At 47.4% G+C, this 22,631-nt stretch overlaps 1 protein-coding gene across 4 annotated transcripts in view; it reads right to left on the reverse strand.

Annotated features, from left to right (window-relative positions):
* il1rap (interleukin 1 receptor accessory protein) overlaps nt 1–22,631 on the reverse strand; it is a 50,986-nt gene that overhangs the window by 23,569 nt on the left and 4,786 nt on the right. For 3 of the 4 annotated variants that reach the window (XM_078247202.1, XM_078247203.1, XM_078247206.1), the window contains 8 exons: nt 21,208–21,290; nt 11,231–11,426; nt 10,281–10,364; nt 7,572–7,797; nt 5,811–5,979; nt 5,652–5,723; nt 2,953–3,079; nt 442–590 (listed from right to left, as the gene is read on the reverse strand). In XM_078247202.1, coding sequence (XP_078103328.1) covers nt 442–590; nt 2,953–3,079; nt 5,652–5,723; nt 5,811–5,979; nt 7,572–7,797; nt 10,281–10,364; nt 11,231–11,426; nt 21,208–21,290 — 1,106 coding nt within the window. Of the gene's footprint in view, nt 1–441; nt 591–2,952; nt 3,080–5,651; nt 5,724–5,810; nt 5,980–7,571; nt 7,798–9,818; nt 9,829–10,280; nt 10,365–11,230; nt 11,427–21,207; nt 21,291–22,631 lie in introns of those variants that run through there. The other variant, XM_078247205.1, reaches the window with a different exon arrangement.

A 22,631-nucleotide genomic window follows, 5' to 3' on the forward strand; every position in this document is an offset into this window, starting at 1 on the left:
CGTTGCTAAACCTGTCATGAGTGACAGGCCGCGAACTGTCAATCACATCATAGCCCCGCCCTAAAACACCCCCCCTGCTTTATCGCCGATTTTAAAATCAACGAGACCATCATTCAAAAAATGAACATCGTTCTGTGTTAAGAAGACTTGAAACTAGCGACTGAGAATATAAACTCATTATGAAAATGTTTACTGAGGTAATAAATCAAGGGAGAAGTGGGTCATTTCGCCATAGACTTCTATAGAAACCGACCTCCTTTTGCAGCCGCACGTGTCTCTGTCCACTAATAACATAGTCTAGGGTTTTAAGGGGTATCTAGCCCTTCCCCTTAGCCCTACCCTAATTGGGATAGCCCTTACTCTCACGTGAACGTGCAAAACTAAGGGGTAAGGGTAAGGGGTATGACCGAGAATTGGGATTCAGGTTATGCCGTGACTCACCCTCCTCCTGCAGCTGAGCCCGGCGCGTCTCGAAGCCCTTCTCGTTCCTCACGGAGCAGTTAAACTCCCGGTGCAGGTCCTCAGGCTGGAAGTCCTGGATCACCAGCACGCTCTCCTCCGTCCGGTCCCCGAAGTCGTACTTCACCTGTCTGCAAACGCACGCATCATATGTTTCAAAATAAAACACTCCTCACCTGTCTGCAAACACACATTTCAAAATAAAACACTCCTCACCTGTCTGCCAAACACACATTTCAAAATAAAACACTCCTCACCTGTCTGCAAACGCACGCATCATATGTTTCAAAATAAAACACTCCTCACCTGTCTGCAAACACACATTTCAAAATAAAACACTCCTCACCTGTCTGCAAAAACACATTTCAAAATAAAACACTCCTCACCTGTCTGCAAAAACACATTTCAAAATAAAACACTCACCTGTCTGCAAACACACATTTCAAAATAAAACACTCCTCACCTGTCTGCAAACACACATTTCAAAATAAAACACTCCTCACCTGTCTGCAAACGCAAATTTCAAAATAAAACACTCCTCACCTGTCTGCAAACGCACATTTCAAAATAAAACACTCCTCACCTGTCTGCCAACACACATTTCAAAATAAAACACTCCTCACCTGTCTGCAAAAACACATTTCAAAATAAAACACTCCTCACCTGTCTGCAAACACACATTTCAAAATAAAACACTCACCTGTCTGCCAACACATTTCAAAATAAAACACTCCTCACCTGTCTGCCAACACACATTTCAAAATAAAACACTCCTCACCTGTCTGCCAACACACATTTCAAAATAAAACACTCCTCACCTGTCTGCCAAAACACATTTCAAAATAAAACACTCCTCACCTGTCTGCCAACACACATTTCAAAATAAAAACACTCCTCACCTGTCTGCCAACACACATTTCAAAATAAAACACTCCTCACCTGTCTGCCAAACACACATTTCAAAATAAAACACTCACCTGTCTGCCAACACACATTTCAAAATAAAACACTCCTCACCTGTCTGCCAACACACATTTCAAAATGAAACACTCCTCACCTGTCTGCAAACGCAAATTTCAAAATAAAACACTCCTCACCTGTCTGCAAACGCAAATTTCAAAATAAAACACTCCTCACCTGTCTGCCAACACACATTTCAAAATAAAACACTCCTCACCTGTCTGCCAAACACACATTTCAAAATAAAACACTCCTCACCTGTCTGCCAACACACATTTCAAAATAAAACACTCCTCACCTGTCTGCCAACACACATTTCAAAATAAAACACTCCTCACCTGTCTGCAAACACACATTTCAAAATAAAACACTCCTCACCTGTCTGCCAACACACATTTCAAAATAAAACACTCCTCACCTGTCTGCCAACACACATTTCAAAATAAAACACTCCTCACCTGTCTGCCAACACACATTTCAAAATAAAACACTCCTCACCTGTCTGCCAACACACATTTCAAAATAAAACACTCCTCACCTGTCTGCCAACACACATTTCAAAATAAAACACTCCTCACCTGTCTGCCAACACACATTTCAAAATAAAACACTCCTCATCTGTCTGCCAACACACATTTCAAAATAAAACACTCCTCACCTGTCTGCAAACACACATTTCAAAATAAAACACTCCTCACCTGTCTGCCAACACACATTTCAAAATAAAACACTCCTCATCTGTCTGCCAACACACATTTCAAAATAAAACACTCCTCACCTGTCTGCCAAACACACATTTCAAAATAAAACACTCCTCACCTGTCTGCAAACACACATTTCAAAATAAAACACTCCTCACCTGTCTGCCAACACACATTTCAAAATAAAACACTCCTCACCTGTCTGCCAAACACACATTTCAAAATAAAACACTCCTCACCTGTCTGCCAAACACACATTTCAAAATAAAACACTCCTCACCTGTCTGCCAAACACACATTTCAAAATAAAACACTCCTCATCTGTCTGCCAACACACATTTCAAAATAAAACACTCCTCACCTGTCTGCCAACACACATTTCAAAATAAAACACTCTGATGCAGTAAAACACAAACTGTCAGTTTGATTGTGTCATTTTCAAATGAAAACGAAAGGTAAACTTGTGTGATGTCAGCGTGTTAAATGTGAATATGTTTCTAGTTTCTTCTCTCCTCTGGGACAGGAAACTGAATATCTTTGAGTTGTGGACAAAACAAGACATTTGAGGACGTCTTCTTGGTTTTCTGACATATAATAACACAAATAATCCACAGATTAATCAACAATTAAATGAATCTCCGTGCAGCCTAACTGTCAGTCTCACAGAGGAGTTATTACTCTGGATTTAGTCTGTAGAACCCTGATAAACTCTGGATTTGAAAGTTTAAAAAAGGGGTTTTGGGGATTTAGTTTATTGCTTAGCACCCAGGAAACAGACTTCATATTTAACAGACTGATCAAATCTGAAAGAGACAATATATTGTCTCTGCACCTGTTGATGTTGGAGAAGCGGCGGTCGGCGAGTTTCTCCAGCGTCTTCCCATCGACCGTCCACCAGATCTCCCACCAGGACTTGAGATAGGGGAACAGACCCGTGCACACCAGACGCACCTCCGTGTCTGAGAGGGGACAATACACACAGTTAGGCCTCAGCCACAACGTCAGGATCAGGACCACACATCATATCATATATATATATATATATATATATATATATATATATATATATATATATATATATATATAAAAACACACACACACACACACAGAGACACAGACAGACCGACAGGCAGGCAGGCAGAGACACACACACACACACACACACACAGACAGACCGACAGGCAGACAGGCAGAGACACACACACACACACACACAGTGACACAGACACACACACACACACACACACACACACACAGACACAGACAGACCGACAGGCAGACAGACAGAGACACACACACACACAGACACACCGACAGGCAGACAGACACACAATGACACACACACACACACACACACAGACAGACACACACACACACAGACAGACAGACAGACAGACAGACACACACACACACACACACAGACACAGACAGACCGACAGGCAGAGACACACACACACACACACACACACACACACACACACACACATTTAGAGGAAGATGAGCTTGAGTCTTGCTGAAGGACAGCAGGAACTCGAACCACGTGCGACAGCGAGGAGCGGCCTGCACGTGAAACACATTCCCTTGAATCATTTATCAAAGCTGCTGCTCTCTGAGTGCGTGTACGCTGCGTGTGATTGATGCCGTGTGTCCGTAAGCAGTGTGTACTCGCTGTTAACGGCTTGTTCCCTTTTATATGGGGCGAGCTGCTGCAGCCTGCGCCGGTTCTGCACGGACAATTAACTTTCCCGAATGTAGAATCACCTCCGAAGCGCGCTCCCAGGAAGGAAAAACTCATTTAAAAGCAGTCGTTGGCAGAGAAAAGGCGCCGCATCTCCGTCCCTGCCAGAGAGTCCAGCTGCAGGCGGAGGAGCCGTAAAAACACCGCGACCCAGCTGGAGCACATGAAACTCACATCTGGATGCAGGGCAGTCCCAGGGGGCGCAGGTTTACGTTCGACGGTGTGTGTGTGTGTGTGTGTGTGTGTGTGTGTGTGTGTGTGTGTGTGTGTTGGCGGTCTTGGGGTCCTTCCCCATAAAAGTTTAAGCATCAAACAATTTATTTCCTGCATTCTGGTGAATTTTTATGCAACAATTTATGTCGCAAATGTCTTTATTTATATGTGAAGTTATGTTTTTACAGTGCTCAGCATAAGTGGATACAGCCCTGATAAAGTTGACTAAAAAGAGGAATAAAAAAAACATCTTTTTACCATTAAAACCATTAAAAAAATAGGAAAAATCCAACCTTTAAGGACCCCAATTTTCTTTGTGAATGAATAATGTATCGTAAATAAATAAATGTTCTTCCTTAAAATACAGGGGGCATAAGTCAGTACACCCCTATGTTAGATTCCCATAGAGGCAGGCAGACTTTTATTTTGAAAGGCCAGGTATTAGGGTATGTGATGATGGGGGGGTATGGTGAAGGGTATGTGATGATGTGGGGTATGGTGAAGGATATGTGATGATGGGGGGGTATGGTGAAGGGTATGTGATGATGTGGGGGTATGGTGAAGGGTATGTGATGATGTAGGGTATGGTGAAGGGTATGTGATGATGTGGGGGGTATGGTGAAGGGTATGTGATGATGGGGGGGTATGGTGAAGGGTATGTGATGATGTAGGGTATGGTGAAGGGTATGTGATGATGGGGGGGTATGGTGAAGGGTATGTGATGATGTGGGGTATGGTGAAGGGTATGTGATGATGGGGGGTATGGTGAAGGGTATGTGATGATGTGGGGGGTATGGTGAAGGGTATGTGATGATGTGGGGGTATGGTGAAGGGTATGTGATGATGTGGGGGTATGGTGAAGGGTGTGTGATGATGGGGTGGTATGGTGAAGGGTATGTGATGATGGGGGGGGTATGGTGAAGGGTATGTGATGATGTGGGGGGCCAAGGGAACTTTATCAGGATCATAGTATCCTGGATCCATGAAATAACTGGCCTTTCAAAATAAAAGTCTGCCTGCCTCTATGGGAATCTAACATAGGGGTGTACTGACTTATGCCCCCTGTATTTTAAGGAAGAACATTTATTTATTTACGATACATTATTCATTCACAAAGATAATTGGTGTCCTTAAAGGTTGGATTTTCCTCATTTTTTTTAATGAAGGCATTAAGATCAGTTTCCTAAAGATGATGTTTTTATTCCTCTTTTTAGTTAACTTTAGCATGGGTGTATTCACTTATGCTGAGCACTGTAAGGTGCTCTTATACACTTATATATATATATAATATATATATACTTTTTTTCCCCAAAGTTTGTGTTGATTTTTAGGGTTTTTTCAAGGTTGTTGTTGCTACATTTTTCAAAAAAAAAAAAGGTTTCTGTCCTTTTATAAATTATTTCGTTGCTTTTTTCCCCCCGAGGTAATTGCATCTGTCGAGTAAATAATGCGGAGACCCAGAAACCGACCAGACTACTAACTAAGGTAGTACAATGCTCATTATATATATATATATATATATGATATTGTAACGTTGGTATAGTGCGACAGTTGACGCTGTAGTTGTGCTGTTTACTCACCCTGTTTGACAGTGAAGACCTGGTGGGCAGACGGGGTTAGGATGCTGGGTAGTTTGGGCAAACTAGACGGATCTGAGGGGACAAAACAAGAGTGTTTACCTGCACGGATATATTCATTAAAAGTCGGTGGTGTTGTCTGAAGAAGTGTGGTTGTCTCACAGACTGCGCTGACGTTGATGCTGCGGGTGAAGCTGAGGGTTTGGCCTCTCCTCTGGTAGTGTACGATGCAGAAATATAAACCCTGAAAAGGTTCATACATGATGTGGAACAGCAGACTCAATCCTTTCAGCTGGCGGTCGTTGGTCCAGAACGGAGCCTTTTCACACCTCTGAGACGCAGACAGACACACAGAGTTGTTTTTATATTAAACATAACAACTCATAGCAACATTTAGCGGCTGTTTGGCCGTTACTGCAAAGCCTCAGCTCCGTGGCAATGGTACACATAAGCACGGCTGCCGCTATGACCGTTCTGCTACGTTGATTTGAATGGAAATGGCCTTTCTATCCATTTTATTTCTATAGGTTTACTGGTCTGGCTCACTTGAGATTGTTCATTCCCATGAACTGAAATGAGTTCGACACCCCTCCGGCGTAATGCGTGTGTTATCAGCTGGTATTGCTAACAGTGGCTAACCTGGCTAGAGCTAACGACAACGTCATTCCCAGCTCTGACTTCCGAGGTCCGAGGTAAAGGGAACGCACTGTACGTTCAGACTGCAGGCAAAAGTGGCCCAAATCAGATTTTTTTTTGGGGGGGTCAAGTGACTTCCATATGTGGTCCTGAATCTGACCCAGGTCTTTTTTCAATGTGGCCGCAGTGTGAACAACCGAGGCGGATTTGATGCGACTTTTACGTCAATCGACATCGACATTTGTCACAGTTATGCGCCGGCGGGAGTCAGCCCGAGACACGGACAGTAACATTAAAAACTAGACTAGGCCTACAACATGGAGAACAGTGATGGAGCAAGTCAATGGAGGGAGGGGGAGGTGTTAGACCTCATTAGTGTACGGGGGGAGAGACCGTAACCGCTCCGTTTTTGCAAAAATAGCAACGAAATGGAAGAACGGGGACACAGGAGAACGTGGCTGCCGTGTCAAAGGGAGGTGAGGAGCCTTGAAGCTCAATTTAAAGAGTGTTAACAGCGTGCGGCGTCTGATGTCATCGTTATTGTTCTTTTGCACATGCGGGTCAGTTCGAAACCGCAGGGTTGTAGTACTCAAGTCCGTTCTTGGACTCAAGGCGGTTTTTCTATGGTCTCGGACTCGTCTCGGACTCGCTGGTATTTGGACTTGGACCTGTCTCAGTCTCGGCCACTGGTCTTGCCAAATAATGGCTTTTGGTCTCGACAGAGTCCAGGTGTCTTTATTATGTTTATAATAATATCGGATGGAAAGTGAAACACTGGCCACCTGATAACCAATCACACACTAGATTATCGTCGCATGGCGTCTGCGTGCCCTGGAGGGAAAGACGGTCTTGACACTGTCATGCATAAGACTTCTTTTCCTGTCTAGGACTCGGTCTTGACTCGGACTCAAACCTCTTTGGACTCGGTCTCGACTAGTCCTGGTCTTGGACTCGGTCTCGACTAGTCCTGGTCTTGGACTCGGTCTCGACTAGTCCTGGTCTTGGACTCGACAAAGGTAGTCTTGACTACAGCCCTGAACAGTTCACACTGGAATCTGATATAGGCCAAACAATCGGATCTGAGCAAAAAATGTACCTCTGATGAACTATAAGACGCGCTAAAATCCACGTTGCTATTTGGTCCGGTAGATACCCGGTGCCATATTAGTACCGGATTTCAGTACCCAACACTAGTCTACATCAACTACAGTTCTGAATGTCAGGACCGCCATATGTCAGGACCTATTTAAAAAGACGACGGTCACATTAGATACATGGACTGATTACCGAGTTGCTTCTAGGTACGTGGTACCATGTGATGGTTGTGTTTTCGTCGACCATCTTGCCGGCTTCCTGCAGGTCTGGACAGTGCAGCGTCTTCCCCTGCTGGAAAGGGATGACCTCTTGAGTGGGCGCCACGGCAACCGGAGGCTCGCAGTCGGTACCACGGACCACCTCGTCGGGCCGCAGCACCTTCAGACGCGTGGCGATCTTACTGCAGGACGACTTGTTTCTGCAGAGACAGAGACGGAGACGTCAACAACTGAAGCCGTGTTTGGACGTTTCCTACGTTTTCCCACAGCAAATAAATACTAATATTAATACACGTTTGTTTGTATAGCACCTTTATAAACAATAGTTCACAAAGTGCTTTGACGGAAGCAAGTACAAATACTTTTTATCGTCGTAAAAACACACTTCAGTCAAAGTCGACAGCTTGACAGTAATATAATAATATCGCCTACGCTGAGTTTGCATCCTGTGCAGAATAAAGACATCTAGGACGACATGTACAGCGCTGCAAACCACAAACCAGGGACGTCAAAGCAGCAGTTCTGTTTTGGGGTCATCACATGTGAGGAGATGCTCAGACAGGAAGCAGGAAGTGACTTCTAGCCACAGTGCATCACCACGGCCGTCAGCAGACAGACGGAGGAAACTAGACTAGGCCTACAACATGGAGAACAGTGATGGAGCAAGTCCATATCGCCGTAACGGTAGAACGCAAGCCTCGCGTTGTCCTCCCGGGTCAGGACTCAGAAAATCTGCTCTTTTTCTGACGTTTTCAGTCTCTTTTTCGACAATTCTGGAGCTTTTTTCAATGTTTCGGTCACTTTTTTCCCCCCTTTAATGCTTTTCATCCCTACCGTGTATACACACATTACTAACATCAACTCATTACTAGTTTTACACTTATTTTGGGAATTTATGGTCAATAATAAACCTCTTTTATAGGAAATTATACCTAATTCTTGAGTTACAAAAGCAGAAATGATGAATTATTTCGACTAATATTAAAGGAAGGATCATCACAGAAGGGTCAACATTGTAGTGTATATGTGTGTCTCTCTCTGTGTGTGTGTGTGTGTGTGTGTGTGTGTGTGTGTGTGTCTCTACACGGGAGAGAAACAATCTGCGTTTTATCTCCTTCATTAGTGAGAAACATCCGGCGCTGATCTGTGTCAGGCTGAGCGCCCAATAACATCTCTGGTGACTCTGAGCTGGAAACAGTAATGCACTTCCTGGCACAGACCCGAGACTTATCTCCATTAAAACACTGACTCTGACTCACGGGAGGGAGGGAGGAGGGAGGGGGGGGTTTGCTTGTTTGTAGTTAAGTGGCATGAAGAGCTAACAGATCGGAGTGATTTCTCAGAGACTTTCTCCTCTCAGTTGATCTGGAGTTTCCAGTACGAGCTGGGGTTGGCAACCTTTACTATCAACACACGCCAAGCATCTGGAACCTTTTAGGTACACACATCTCCGCCTCCACACCTCTACACGCCTGTGCGTGCGTGCGTCTGTGTGCGTCTGTGTGCGTCTGTGTGCGTCTGTGTGCGTCTGTGTGTACATTCCTTCGCCAGCTGAGAATCCTGAGTCTCCGTTTCTATAATCCTCCGAGCCGAGCGGCGGATCTTTGGGACTCCCAGAGACACTTTGGCTGATTAACTGCTGGAGGATCCAAACGGAGAGCAGCGGCTGCATTATTTAGGAATGATGTTGTGGTTCGGGTCGGGCTCGGTCACATCGGCGCGATAAGGCACTGAACATGAGCGCGCCTGTGTTAACGTGTGCTTGTTGCCCCGTGTGCGCTGATGACCTCATCTGTTGACATTGCCGAGTGCCTTCCTACAGCTGCTTAATGAAAGATTTCCACACAAACAAACGTACATGTGTCGTTAGTAGGAGAAAAGAAATGTGATTTTAACTGTGTCGGGCTCGGACAGAAAAATGCGGCCCGATCCGGACTCTAGTCTGCTGCTCTGTTCTAGTTGTTTCTACGTTTTTCTACGTTTTTCCCACATCTTTGTTTGCTTTTTGAAGCGTAGCACACATATGTCTTACCGTAGCACACATATGTCTTACCGTAGCACACATATGTCTTACAGTAGCACACAGACGTCTTAGCGTAGCACACAGACGTCTTACAGTAGCACACAGACATCTTACCGTAGCATACAGACATCTTACCAGAGCATACAGACGTCTTAGCGTAGCACACAGACGTCTTACAGTAGCACACAGACATCTTACCGTAGCATACAGATGTCTTAGCGTAGCATACAGACGTCTTACCGTAGCACACAGATGTCTTACCGTAGCATACAGATGTCTTACAGTAGCATACAGATGTCTTACCGTAGCATACAGATGTCTTACAGTAGCATACAGATGTCTTACCGTAGCATACAGACGTCTTACCGTAGCATACAGACGTCTTACCGTAGCATACAGACGTCTTACCGTAGCATACAGACGTCTTACCGTAGCACACAGACGTCTTACCGTAGCATACAGACGTCTTACAGTAGCATACAGACGTCTTACCGTAGCATACAGATGTCTTACCGTAGCATACAGATGTCTTACCGTAGCATACAGACGTCTTACAGTAGCATACAGATGTCTTACAGTAGCATACAGATGTCTTACCGTAGCATACAGATGTCTTACCGTAGCATACAGACGTCTTACCGTAGCATACAGATGTCTTACCGTAGCATACAGATGTAGAGGCCGGTGTCATCGGCGGTGGCCGGCTGCAGCCACAGCCTCTCTCGGTCTCTGCTGAGCCGCGCGCTGCAGAACCCAATCACATGAATTACATTAGACTCTCAATGAGCACAAATCACATCCACTCAGAGCGCCATTAGAAACAAATGTCATGTTTTAACTGTGGTGACGCTAATCGAGCTGCCTCCCAAACACCACACACCCTGTCTGGAAGGGAAATCGTTACAGCGCTCTTCATCAGTCAGTTTCTCCCCAAGTGTCTCAATTAGTCTGAATGACTCCGGACCGAGAGCTCCGTTTTCCTGTCCGTGGTAAGCCTCCAGGCTAGAGGGGCTGAGGTAAAGCACCTCATAGATACCATAGCTGCATCTCATGGCCCTTTGGAAATATGCTGGCTCTATACGCGCTAAAAGTCCTGATTATTTACATGGAGTCTGGTGGGTTTGGTGATTTTGGGGCCGTTTCATGTTAAACAATAGGGTCCAGCAGTGGTGTATGTATTGTAGTGGGTGTACTGTACTGTATATACATATATATTGGCCTATATATTTGGGCCAGAATCTGCCTTTGGGGGAGGGGGGGGGCATATCATAGTGGGGGTGTCTGGGTGTCCTCCCCCAGGGAAGTTTTGAGCGTCAGTAACTTCATTTTTGTTGCATTGGGATATGCTTTAAAAAGGACCACTTTGCGGTGGAAATACCTTTATTTAGCCTATGTGAAGAAATAGATAAAATATATCAAAAATATAATGGAAAGTATGTTGTTGCGTATCATTGGGCATTTTTAAGTGGGTATATGGAAATCCTGGAGCTTTCTTAGTGGGTATACTGCCAATACATGCTTCTCACGTAGACTACACTGGGGTCCAGGCTCAAAAGTAGCAAAACTACCCCTTAAAAACCAGCAGATCCGCTGACTCCCTGAGGTCTTACCTGTACGTGATTGGCTGCTCCACTTCGTGGCCCTCGGGGAGGCGGTACCAGAAGAGGTTGTGCCCGGCGCTCTGCGTGGAGGTGTAGTTGTAGACGGAGGGATGAGAGAAAAGAGGGCAGGAGAGCCAGCCGGCCTCGCCCTCCAGGACCGACACCACACGCTCGCTGGACTCCCCCCAGTCGTAACACATGGGCTCTGGGGGACACACGGTTACATTTACAGCTTCAGATTAGGGCTGGGCGACATGGAGAAAATCAAATACCACGATATTTTTGACCAAACACCTCGATGTCGATATTGCAACGATATTGTAGTGTTGACTATTGGTGCTTTCATAAAATACCTTCCACATTTAGATGTGAGATAAGTAACCATCATAACGTGGATATAATGACTAAGTGGTTAAAGGTAAATAACAGAACAGCTTGAACAGTCTGGTCAGTTCAGAGGATTACATCACGTTACTGTAATACACACTTACCATGTAACGATATTACAATTCTTCAAAATCTAAGACGATATCTAGTCTTAAATCACGATATCGTTTTAATATTGAAATACTGCCCAGCTCTACTTCAGATCTAGTATTATTCAGATTCATGTACTTGTACTCTGGGTTTCTACTACAGAGGGCGTGATGCCATGTTTTGCTTCCCGATACCTGAACTTGCATATCGGCCGATACCAGTGTTGGAATGTAACTATAAGTACACTTATACTGCAGTACTGTACTTCAGTCCAAATGTTGAGGTACTTGTACTTGAGTCAAGCACACTGCTGATAGTTTGGGGCTGAAGCCACATGGACACTTTTCTGTTTTCCGACCCTGACCTTCATGCTATAAATACTCCAAACTCACTCAGTTATTTTTATCCGGCTGGGAAAGCTTCTGAAACGTCTGATTTTACATTCCTGCGGCCACGTCACTTTTGACGATGATGTCTGCTGCACGTACATGAACACACAGCTTCGACCAGGGATGCACCGATACCGATATATACAGTATCGGGTATCGTTCTGATGGCGTCCGCATGTACAGTACTCCTAAAAAAAGTGGTATCGGTGCATCCCTAGAGGTAGAGATTATAATAAACTAAAGGATTCATACAGTAAATGTAGTAGTTTGACAAAAACATTTAAAAGTTTCTGCACATCTTTAGGGACGAGGCACAAGGTAAGGGCACAAGTACTGACCAGAGCAGGGGGAATGAGAGGGGGAAACGCCAGAGCAGGGGGAATGAGAGGGGGAAACGCCAGAGCAGGGGGAATGAGAGGGGGGAACACCAGAGCAGGGGGAATGAGAGGGGGAAACGCCAGAGCAGGGGGAATGAGAGGGGGGAACGCCAGAGCAGGGGGAATGAGAGGGGGGAAACACCAGAGCAGGGGGAATGAGAGGGGGGAACACCAGAGCAGGGGGAATGAGAGGGGGGAAACACCAGAGCAGGGGAATGAGAACTTCTGCTGTAAATCGTACAAACAAGAAGCAACCCTCAAATATTTTAGTAATGTTTACATTTAGGTTTGAAGAAGATTTTGCTTCTACGTCCACGGTGAACAGGCAGATAATAAAAGATCCATTTCTGGCCAAAAAGTGGGATTAATAAAAAACGACTTGCTGTTTTTTATGAGGTTCTTCAATACTGACTTCCTAATGACATAATGATGGAGTGAACGTCCTCTGGGCCCGGTCCAGTCGCAGCGGCTCTGATTTATGCGAGAATGAAACAGAGTTCAGTGGATGTCGTCGTTAACTGGCCTTGTTAAAGGGCCGGCGTTGTTAAAAACTTCCATCAAGGATTAAAGCTGCTCCATTAAAACACTGAAACTCATCAGCACAGTCGACACTTTACAGGGAAACTGCTTCTGCTGCTTTTAGCAGTTACATTTGCAGCAGCAGTGGCAGCAAACTGTCCTGTCCTGTCCACTGTCCTGGGACAGTCAGACACTGTCCTGTACACTGTCCTGTGACTCCCAGACACTGTCCTGTGACTCCTGTGAGTCACACACAGGGAGTCACAGGACAGTGTACAGGACAGTGTCTGGGAGTCACAGGACAGTCATGGGAGTCACAGGACAGTGTCTGGGAGTCACAGGACAGTGTCTGGGAGTCACAGGACAGTGTACAGGACAGTGTCTGGGAGTCACAGGACAGTCATGGGAGTCACAGGACAGTGTCTGGGAGTCACAGGACAGTCATGGGAGTCACAGGACAGTGTCTGGGAGTCACAGGACAGTGTCTGGGAGTCACAGGACAGTGTACAGGACAGTGTCTGGGAGTCACAGGACAGTCATGGGAGTCACAGGACAGTGTCTGGGAGTCACAGGACAGTGTCTGGGAGTCACAGGACAGTCATGGGAGTCACAGGACAGTGTCTAGGAGTCACAGGACAGTGTCTGGGAGTCACAGGACAGTGTACAGGACACTACTAACAGGACAGGACAATTTTTGCTGCCACTGCTTCTCTACATTTGCTTTAAAAAGCTGCACAACATGAGGGTTATTTACAGGAAGAACCAAAAAGATGCTGCTGATAGTTTGGGGCTGAAGCCACATGGACACGTTTCTGTTTTCCGACCCTGACCTTCATGCTGTAAATACCCCAAACTCACTCAGTTATTTTTATCCGGCTGGGAAAGCTTCTGAAACATCTGACTTCACATTTCTGCAACGGTGATGTTTGCTGCATGTACATGAACACGCTCTCGACCAGGGATGCACCCACAGCGATGCCAGTATCGCAGCAGCAGTGGCAGCAAAAACTGTCCTGTCCTGTTAGCAGTGTCCTGAGGAGTGTCCCGGGACAGTCAGACAGTGTCCTGCGACTATCATGGGAGTCACAGGACAGTGTCTGACTGTCCCAGGACAGTCATGGGAGTCACAGGACAGTGTCTGGGAGTCACAGGACAGTGTACAGGACAGTGCCTGACTGTCCTAAGACACTCCTCAGGACATTACTAACAGGACAGGACGGTGTCCGACTGTCCTAGGACACTCCTCAGGACACTACTAACAGGACAGGACGGTGTCCGACTGTCCTAGGACACTCCCCAGGACACTACTAACAGGAGAGGACGGTGTCCGACTGTCCTAGGACACTCCTCAGGACACTACTAACAGGACAGGACTGTCCTAGGACACTCCTCAGGACACTACTAACAGGACAGGACTGTGCTAGGACACTCCTCAGGACACTACTAACAGGAGAGGACGGTGTCCGACTGTCCTAGGACACTCCTCAGGACACTACTAACAGGACAGGACTGTACTAGGACACTCCTCAGGACACTACTAACAGGAGAGGACGGTGTCCGACTGTCCTAGGACACTCCTCAGGACGCTACTAACAGGACAGGACGGTGTCCGACTGTCCTAGGAAACTCCCCAGGACACTACTAACAGGAGACAGGACTGTCCTAGGACACTCCTCAGGACACTACTAACAGGACAGGACGGTGTCCGACTGTCCTAGGACACTCCCTCAGGACACTACTAACAGGACAGGACGGTGTCCGACTGTCCTAGGACACTCCCCAGGACACTACTAACAGGAGAGGACGGTGTCCGACTGTCCTAGGACACTCCCCAGGACACTACTAACAGGACAGGACGGTGTCCGACTGTCCTAGGAAACTCCTCAGGACACTACTAACAGGACAGGACTGTCCTACGACACTCCTCAGGACACTACTAACAGGACAGGACTGTCCTAGGACACTCCTCAGGACACTACTAACAGGAGAGGACGGTGTCCGACTGTCCTAGGACACTCCTCAGGACACTACTAACAGGACAGGACGGTGTCCGACTGTCCTAGGACACTCCCCAGGACGCTACTAACAGGAGAGGACGGTGTCCGACTGTCCTAGGACACTCCCCAGGACACTACTAACAGGAGAGGACGGTGTCCGACTGTCCTACGACACTCCTCAGGACGCTACTAACAGGACAGGACGGTGTCCGACTGTCCTAGGGACACTCCTCAGGACACTACTAACAGGACAGGACGGTGTCCGACTGTCCTAGGACACTCCCTCAGGACACTACTAACAGGAGACAGTCCGACTGTCCTACGACACTCCCCAGGACACTACTAACAGGACAGGACTGTCCTAGGACACTCCCCAGGACACTACTAACAGGAGAGGACGGTGTCCGACTGTCGTAGGACACTCCTCAGGACACTACTAACAGGAGAGGACGGTGTCCGACTGTCCTACGACACTCCCCAGGACACTACTAACAGGACAGGACGGTGTCCGACTGTCCTAGGACACTCCTCAGGACACTACTAACAGGACAGGACGGTGTCCGACTGTCCTAGGACACTCCCTCAGGACACTACTAACAGGACAGGACGGTGTCCGACTGTCCTAGGACACTCCTCAGGGACACTACTAACAGGACAGGACGGTGTCCGACTGTCCTAGGACACTCCCCAGGACGCTACTAACAGGAGAGGACGGTGTCCGACTGTCCTAGGACACTCCTCAGGACACTACTAACAGGACAGGACTGTCCTAGGACACTCCTCAGGACACTACTAACAGGACAGGACTGTCCTAGGACACTCCCCAGGACACTACTAACAGGACAGGACTGTCCTAGGACACTCCTCAGGACGCTACTAACAGGAGAGGACGGTGTCCGACTGTCCTAGGACACTCCCTCAGGACACTACTAACAGGACAGGACTGTCCTAGGACACTCCCCAGGACACTACTAACAGGACAGGACTGTCCTAGGACACTCCCCAGGACACTACTAACAGGACAGGACTGTCCTAGGACACTCCTCAGGACACTACTAACAGGACAGGACTGTCCTAGGACACTCCTCAGGACATCCCTAGCTTAGAGATAATAATAAACTAAATGATTCATACAGTAAAAGTAGTAGTTTGAGTTAACACACAAACATAAATGATTAACACACATCAAGGCCCCACTTCACGTTTTCTCAGCATTAAGCTAAAGACAAGTCACATTTTGCCGGAAGAAGAAAGACTTAAACAACAACAACAACAACAACTGGTCATCCAAATCAGCACAGACCAACTGATGTAACTGACTAATTAAAGTTTCAGCAGCCAACAACCAATCAACCAATCAGAGACGCACACTCTCCTCCAGGTCATTCATAATGGATGAGACGGTTCAATACGTGAAAATAAAAGTGATGACTAATGGGTTCTTTACAGACAGGCCTCTTCCAGTATCTCAACACAACACACCTTACCACAGATGCATTCTGGGAGGGGAGAAGGAGAAAGCCCTGGGTTGTTGTTTACAATACTTAAACCTAATACGCAGACTGTCTTCCAAAGTGTATCTATAGAGCCCAAAAAGAGTACTGGAACCACATTGGTGATCAACAGAACTACTACCAGCATGAAAAGAAAAACCTAAAACTTCCTAAAAGACCAGCGGAAACCGCTTCAAGATACCAAGAACTTCAGGAAGACACCAAGCTTCTGCAAGGTGTAAAACCACACAGAAAGCCTCTCTGGAAAGCCCCAGATGTTGGCTTTTATGCTAAACAAACAGAACAACGCTAGCTTTAAGTCATGCGGAGATATCGAACGTAACGTAACGTTTATGGATTCATATTCACAGGGTGATCTCAGGGAGGACCTTGTTACAACAGCATCTCTCTGCTTCTAAACCACACGAAAGGGAACTCTGCATTGATTTGGAGATTACTGATAATAATTGGGGAGATAACTGAGGCAGCAGTTGGAGAGCTAAACTGAGGACCAGCGGCCTCTTTTTGGGTCCAGAGCCTCAGCTTTAATATCCTGAAGTGTCGGACACTTTCAGCCCCGCTGGTTCCCCTGAACACTGGATTAATGGAGGCTCTCCACACTTACTGGAGTGTGTGTGTGTGTGTGTGTGTGTGTGTGTGTGTGTGTGTGTGTGTATGTGTGTATATATATATATATATGTGTGTGTGTGTGTGCGTCTGTGCGTGCGTATGTGTATGTGTCTGTGTGTGTGTGTGTGCGTATGTGTGTCTGTGTGTGTGTGCGTCTCTGTGTGTGTGTGTGTGTGTCTGTGTGTGTGTGTGTGTGTGTATGTGTGTGTGTGTGTGTGTGCATGTGTGTCTGTGTGTGTGTGTGCATGTGTGTCTGTGTGTGTGCATATGTGTGTGTGTGTGTGTGTGTGTGTGTGTGTGTGTGTGTGTGTGTGTGTGTGTGTGTGTGTGTGTGTGTGTGTGTGTGTGTGTGTGTGTGTGTCTCTCTCTCTCTCTGTGGGTAATTGACCTGTCAGGTTTTCCTGCCCAGAGTATTAGTCTTTCTATTAAAATCTTCTCTAACACCCATCCACCTCCCTCACCATCCACCTCCCTCACCATCCATCTCACCATCCATCCATCCATCTCACCATCCATCCATCTCAACATCCATCTCACCATCCATCCATCCATCCATCCATCTCACCATCCATCCATCCATCTCACCATCCATCCATCCATCTATCCATCCACCTCCCTCACCATCCATCCATCCATCTCACCATCCATCCATCCATCTATCCATCCACCTCCCTCACCATCCATCCATCCATCTCACCATCCATCCATCCATCTCACCATCCATCTCAACATCCATCCATCCATCTCACCATCCATCCATCCATCCACCTCCCTCACCATCCATCCATCCATCTCAACATCCATCCATCCATCTCAACATCCATCCATCCATCTCAACATCCATCTCACCATCCATCCATCCATCTCAACATCCATCCATCCATCTCACCATCCATCCATCCATCTCACCATCCATCCATCCATCTCAACATCCATCCATCTAAAGTAATCCCATCCCTCCTTCCTAACTCTCTGAACCCAACACACACATTATCCATCCATCCATCGGGAACATGCTGCTCTTTGATTCTCACGCAGGTTTCACTATTAAACCCTAACTGCTCGTGTGGAAGGTGTAATAAATGAGTCGGATGTTGCTCAGCAAATATGAGACGCAGTAAAAATGGAAGTCAACACGTTCACCGTGTCTGTTCTTCACGAAGAAACGATTCGCGCATCCAACAATTCTTCTATGCGGGAGCGTTGGAAAATATCACGTTAGGCTTGAACAAAGGAAGATCCCGCACTCTCAACCTCAAAATAATGGTACAGTGGCCGACTGTTCGGAAGTTCTCCACGCCTCTAGAGCACCGTTTCTTAAAATGGGGGTACGTGTCCCCCTAGGGGTACTCTGGAGGACTGCAGGGGGTACGTGTCTCCCTAGTGGTACTCTGGAGTACTGCAGGGGGTACGTGTCTCCCTAGGGGTACTCTGGAGTACTGCAGGGGGTACTCTGGAGGACTGCAGGGGGTACGTGTCTCCCTAGGGGTACTCTGGAGTACTGCAGGGGGTACTCTGGAGGACTGCAGGGGGTACGTGTCTCCCTAGGGGTACTCTGGAGTACTGCAGGGGGTACGTGTCTCCCTAGTGGTACTCTGGAGTACTGCAGGGGGTACTCTGGAGGACTGCAGGGGGTACGTGTCCCCCTAGGGGTACTCTGGAGGACTGCAGGGGGTACGTGTCTCCCTAGTGGTACTCTGGAGTACTGCAGGGGGTACTCTGGAGGACTGCAGGGGGTACTCTGGAGGACTGCAGGGGGTACGTGTCTCCCTAGTGGTACTCTGGAGTACTGCAGGGGGTACTCTGGAGGACTGCAGGGGGTACGTGTCTCCCTAGTGGTACTCTGGAGGACTGCAGGGGGTACGTGTCTCCCTAGGGGTACTCTGGAGGACTGCAGGGGGTACGTGTCTCCCTAGTGGTACTCTGGAGGACTGCAGGGGGTACGTGTCTCCCTAGGGGTACTCTGGAGGACTGCAGGGGGTACGTGTCTCCCTAGTAGTACTCTGGAGGACTGCAGGGGGTACGTGTCTCCCTAGTGGTACTCTGGAGGACTGCAGGGGGTACGTGTCTCCCTAGTGGTACTCTGGAGGAGTGCAGGGGGCACGTGTCTCCCTAGGGGTACTCTGGAGGACTGCAGGGGGTACGTGTCTCCCTAGGGGTACTCTGGAGGACTGCAGGGGGTACGTGTCTCCCTAGGGGTACTCTGGAGGACTGCAGGGGGTACGTGTCTCCCTAGGGGTACTCTGGAGGACTGCAGGGGGTACGTGTCTCCCTAGTGGTACTCTGGAGGAGTGCAGGGGGTACGTGTCTCCCTAGTGGTACTCTGGAGGACTGCAGGGGGTACGTGTCTCCCTAGGGGTACTCTGGAGGACTGCAGGGGGTAAGTTTTTTGTTTGTTTGTTTGGAGGAAATCAATGGAACGGGCAGCACACAGCGTGAAGGCGGCTTTAGGCAGCTGTGTGTGTCACTATGCTGTTTACATGACCTGTATCACATTTAGAATATGGTCATATTTGGAATAATAGTGGGACATTAGTGTGCCTGTAAGACTCTTTGTATTACAGGGTTTTTAAACCATGAAGGTTTTGTATCTGTAGAGTCTAAAAACAGACCATCCGTGCATGGCATCATGTCAGAGTCTCTCCGGGACATTAACCACGTTTCTATGTGCCGTGTGTTTGTTGGTGTCATAATAACGCCGTTTCCCCAAAGGATTAAGTCCAGTATCTCATTTCATTCCCCAACATCAGCTCCATCCATCCATCTACCCCCCACTATCTGCTCCCCTCCTCTCTTTACATCCATCCATCCACCCCCCCCCACACCCCCCTCCCTTCCCCTCTGCTCCCTCCCTCGCTCCTCCCGCTCTCAGACAGTCTTACAAATGACCTTCCTCCTTGCAGGAACTATCCATCCCTCGTCCCACGGGGGCAACAGCTTCGGCTTTTAATTAACCCCGCTTCTGCAGAGCTGCACCTCATGAACGGGGGGGGGGGGTGGGGGGGGGGGGATGCCGCTCTCACAATGTGGACGGTGAAAGACAACATCATAAAGGACCATATTTCACCTTTTTTCCAATTCCCTTCTGCTGAGAAATGACGCAGCAGACGGATCGGTGCAGCTCTCGGCCCAAAAATGACGTTTGAATAATCGTTTCCATACGTTTGAAAGTCTATTTGTGCGCATTATGAGAGGGCAAACCAACACAAGGGGAAACAGAACTTTACGTTCACTATACAAAACGAGCAAAGGGGTCAAAGGAGTCGCCGTAACAACGTCCCCACGTGGAGGAAAACGTTGCGTCTTCGCTAGTTTAAGACCGACGCAGTTGTCAGTTTCCCGTCCAGCGCCCGCGGCCTTTAAACAGCAGATGCAAAAACCTGGTCTCACGCAGCATTTCATTGTTATTGTAACAGAGCATTAGTAAACACTATGCTTAATTAACTATCATAACAGCAATGCTCCAAGGTCCAAACGCGCCTGGCTTTTAAAGGGAATGGGAGATGATCTCTGATTGGTTGATTGCATGTTACGCCCAAAACACACCTCTGATTAATGAAGACACTAAGGTCAACCCTTTAGAACCATGCGCCCGGCACACGGACCCTTTTTTACCGCCGTCAAACCAGCAAAAGTGGATTTGGACACACCCTGAACGCACCTGCGCCAGGCGCTTCACGCCGTGCGCTGAGATCGTTAAAATAGGTTAATTATTATCATTATTATTATTATTATTATATATAACCCTAACCCTTAATCTCACTTCAGTTTTATTGCTCCAAAATGGGATTGAAGGGACCCAAACTGTAGAGCCCCTGGTGGTGCTTGGAGCAAAGTCTCATGTTGTGTCGAGCCTTCTTAGTGGTTTATAAATAGATCTTTTGAGGCTAGCATCGTAGCGTCCCTAGCTCTCCCATTCAGAAGGCCATTTGACCCAAAAAACCAGAATACGGTCCATCTTAAAAGTGGCGTTCCCGTCCTAAATGTGCTTTTAAAGGAAAGCTTGACTCTGGTACAGTATTAGTAGTATCAGTGCTGCTCCCTCAGTGGGTCATTGATTTCTGTTCTCTAACGAGATCCAATCACAACGCAGATGTCTCTTACCTGATTGGCTGGCCTGACTGACAGCTGCTGCAGTCCCGCCCACCACGGGGATGAGGAAGAGGAGGGTGCGGATCAAAGACGCCCTGCACAGAGACGGAGAGACAGTTAATGCGCCGTACGCTCATTTTGAAATCACCTTCTGTGGTTGGATTTCTCAGTCTGAGCTTTTCTACCCAAATCGTGACCCCCCCCCCCCCACACACACACACCAAACTCTTACAAAAACAAGAAGAAACAGGATGTGGTATCGGCCAATCACAATCAATCAATCAATCGGAATTCAAATAAGCTAAAGTCTGGCGACCAATCAGAGTTCAGACACGTCAGACAGGACAAGCTGTCTCACAGCATCGCCATATTTCAAAATAAAAGACTTAAGTAGAGAGAAGCAAAGAGCTGGAGGTTGTGACGGAGAGAGAGAGAGACAGAGAGAGAGACAGAGAGAGAGAGAGACAGAGAGAGAGAGAGAGACAGAGAGACAGAGCGCAACGAAAGAAAGGATGAAGAGAAGCTACAGACGGACGGAGAGATAATGTGTCACAGCGGGCGATCAGGCAGAGCTACAGGATCCCAGGAGGGACATACAGAACCATCCATCACACACACACACACACACACACACACACACACAGTTAGATATAACACACACACACACACACACAGACGGAGAGACACACACACACACACACAGATAGATATAACACACACACACACACACACACACACACACACACAGTTAGATATAACACACACAGACACACACACACACACACACACACTTCACGCCAAATGCAGCAGGGTCTATTGAGCTCCATTTGGCGTAAAGTGTGTGTGTGTGTGTGTGTGTGTGTGTGTGTGTGTGTGTGTGTGTGTGTGTGTAATACGCCTCAGGTATGGAGACGACAATAACCGCGCCCCCGGAGGATTGTGGGTAGTTTATTAATCATTTCCAGGAGCGTGTTTGCTTTGCACAAACAAACAGTCAGCAGTTTCTTCTGTACAACAGAGAAACCCTCGTTCCACACTGGGATCACAACGGAGCCCCGTTAACGCCGGCAGCCGCAGTCTGCATTCACACGCTTTCATTTCCAATCAGCAGTCATTCGTGAGTACGTAGTACAGTACTACTGTGCGGCGTGACTCACGTACAGTACGTAGTACAGCAGTAGATACAGTACTGCTGTACGGCGATGCGGCATACAGTATGTAGTACAGCACTACTGTGCGGCATACTGCGTACAGCATGAGTACAGTACTACTGTACGGCATACTGCGTACAGTACGTAGTACAGTACTACTGTACGGCGTACTACATACAGTACTACGTACAGTACGTAGTACAGTACTGCTGTACGGCATACAGTACGTAGTACAGCAATTACTGTACGGCATACGTGCAGTACGTGTACAGTAGCTACTGTACG

Source organism: Sander vitreus, chromosome 3, assembly GCF_031162955.1.
Source record: "Sander vitreus isolate 19-12246 chromosome 3, sanVit1, whole genome shotgun sequence".
Taxonomy (NCBI): domain Eukaryota; kingdom Metazoa; phylum Chordata; class Actinopteri; order Perciformes; family Percidae; genus Sander; species Sander vitreus.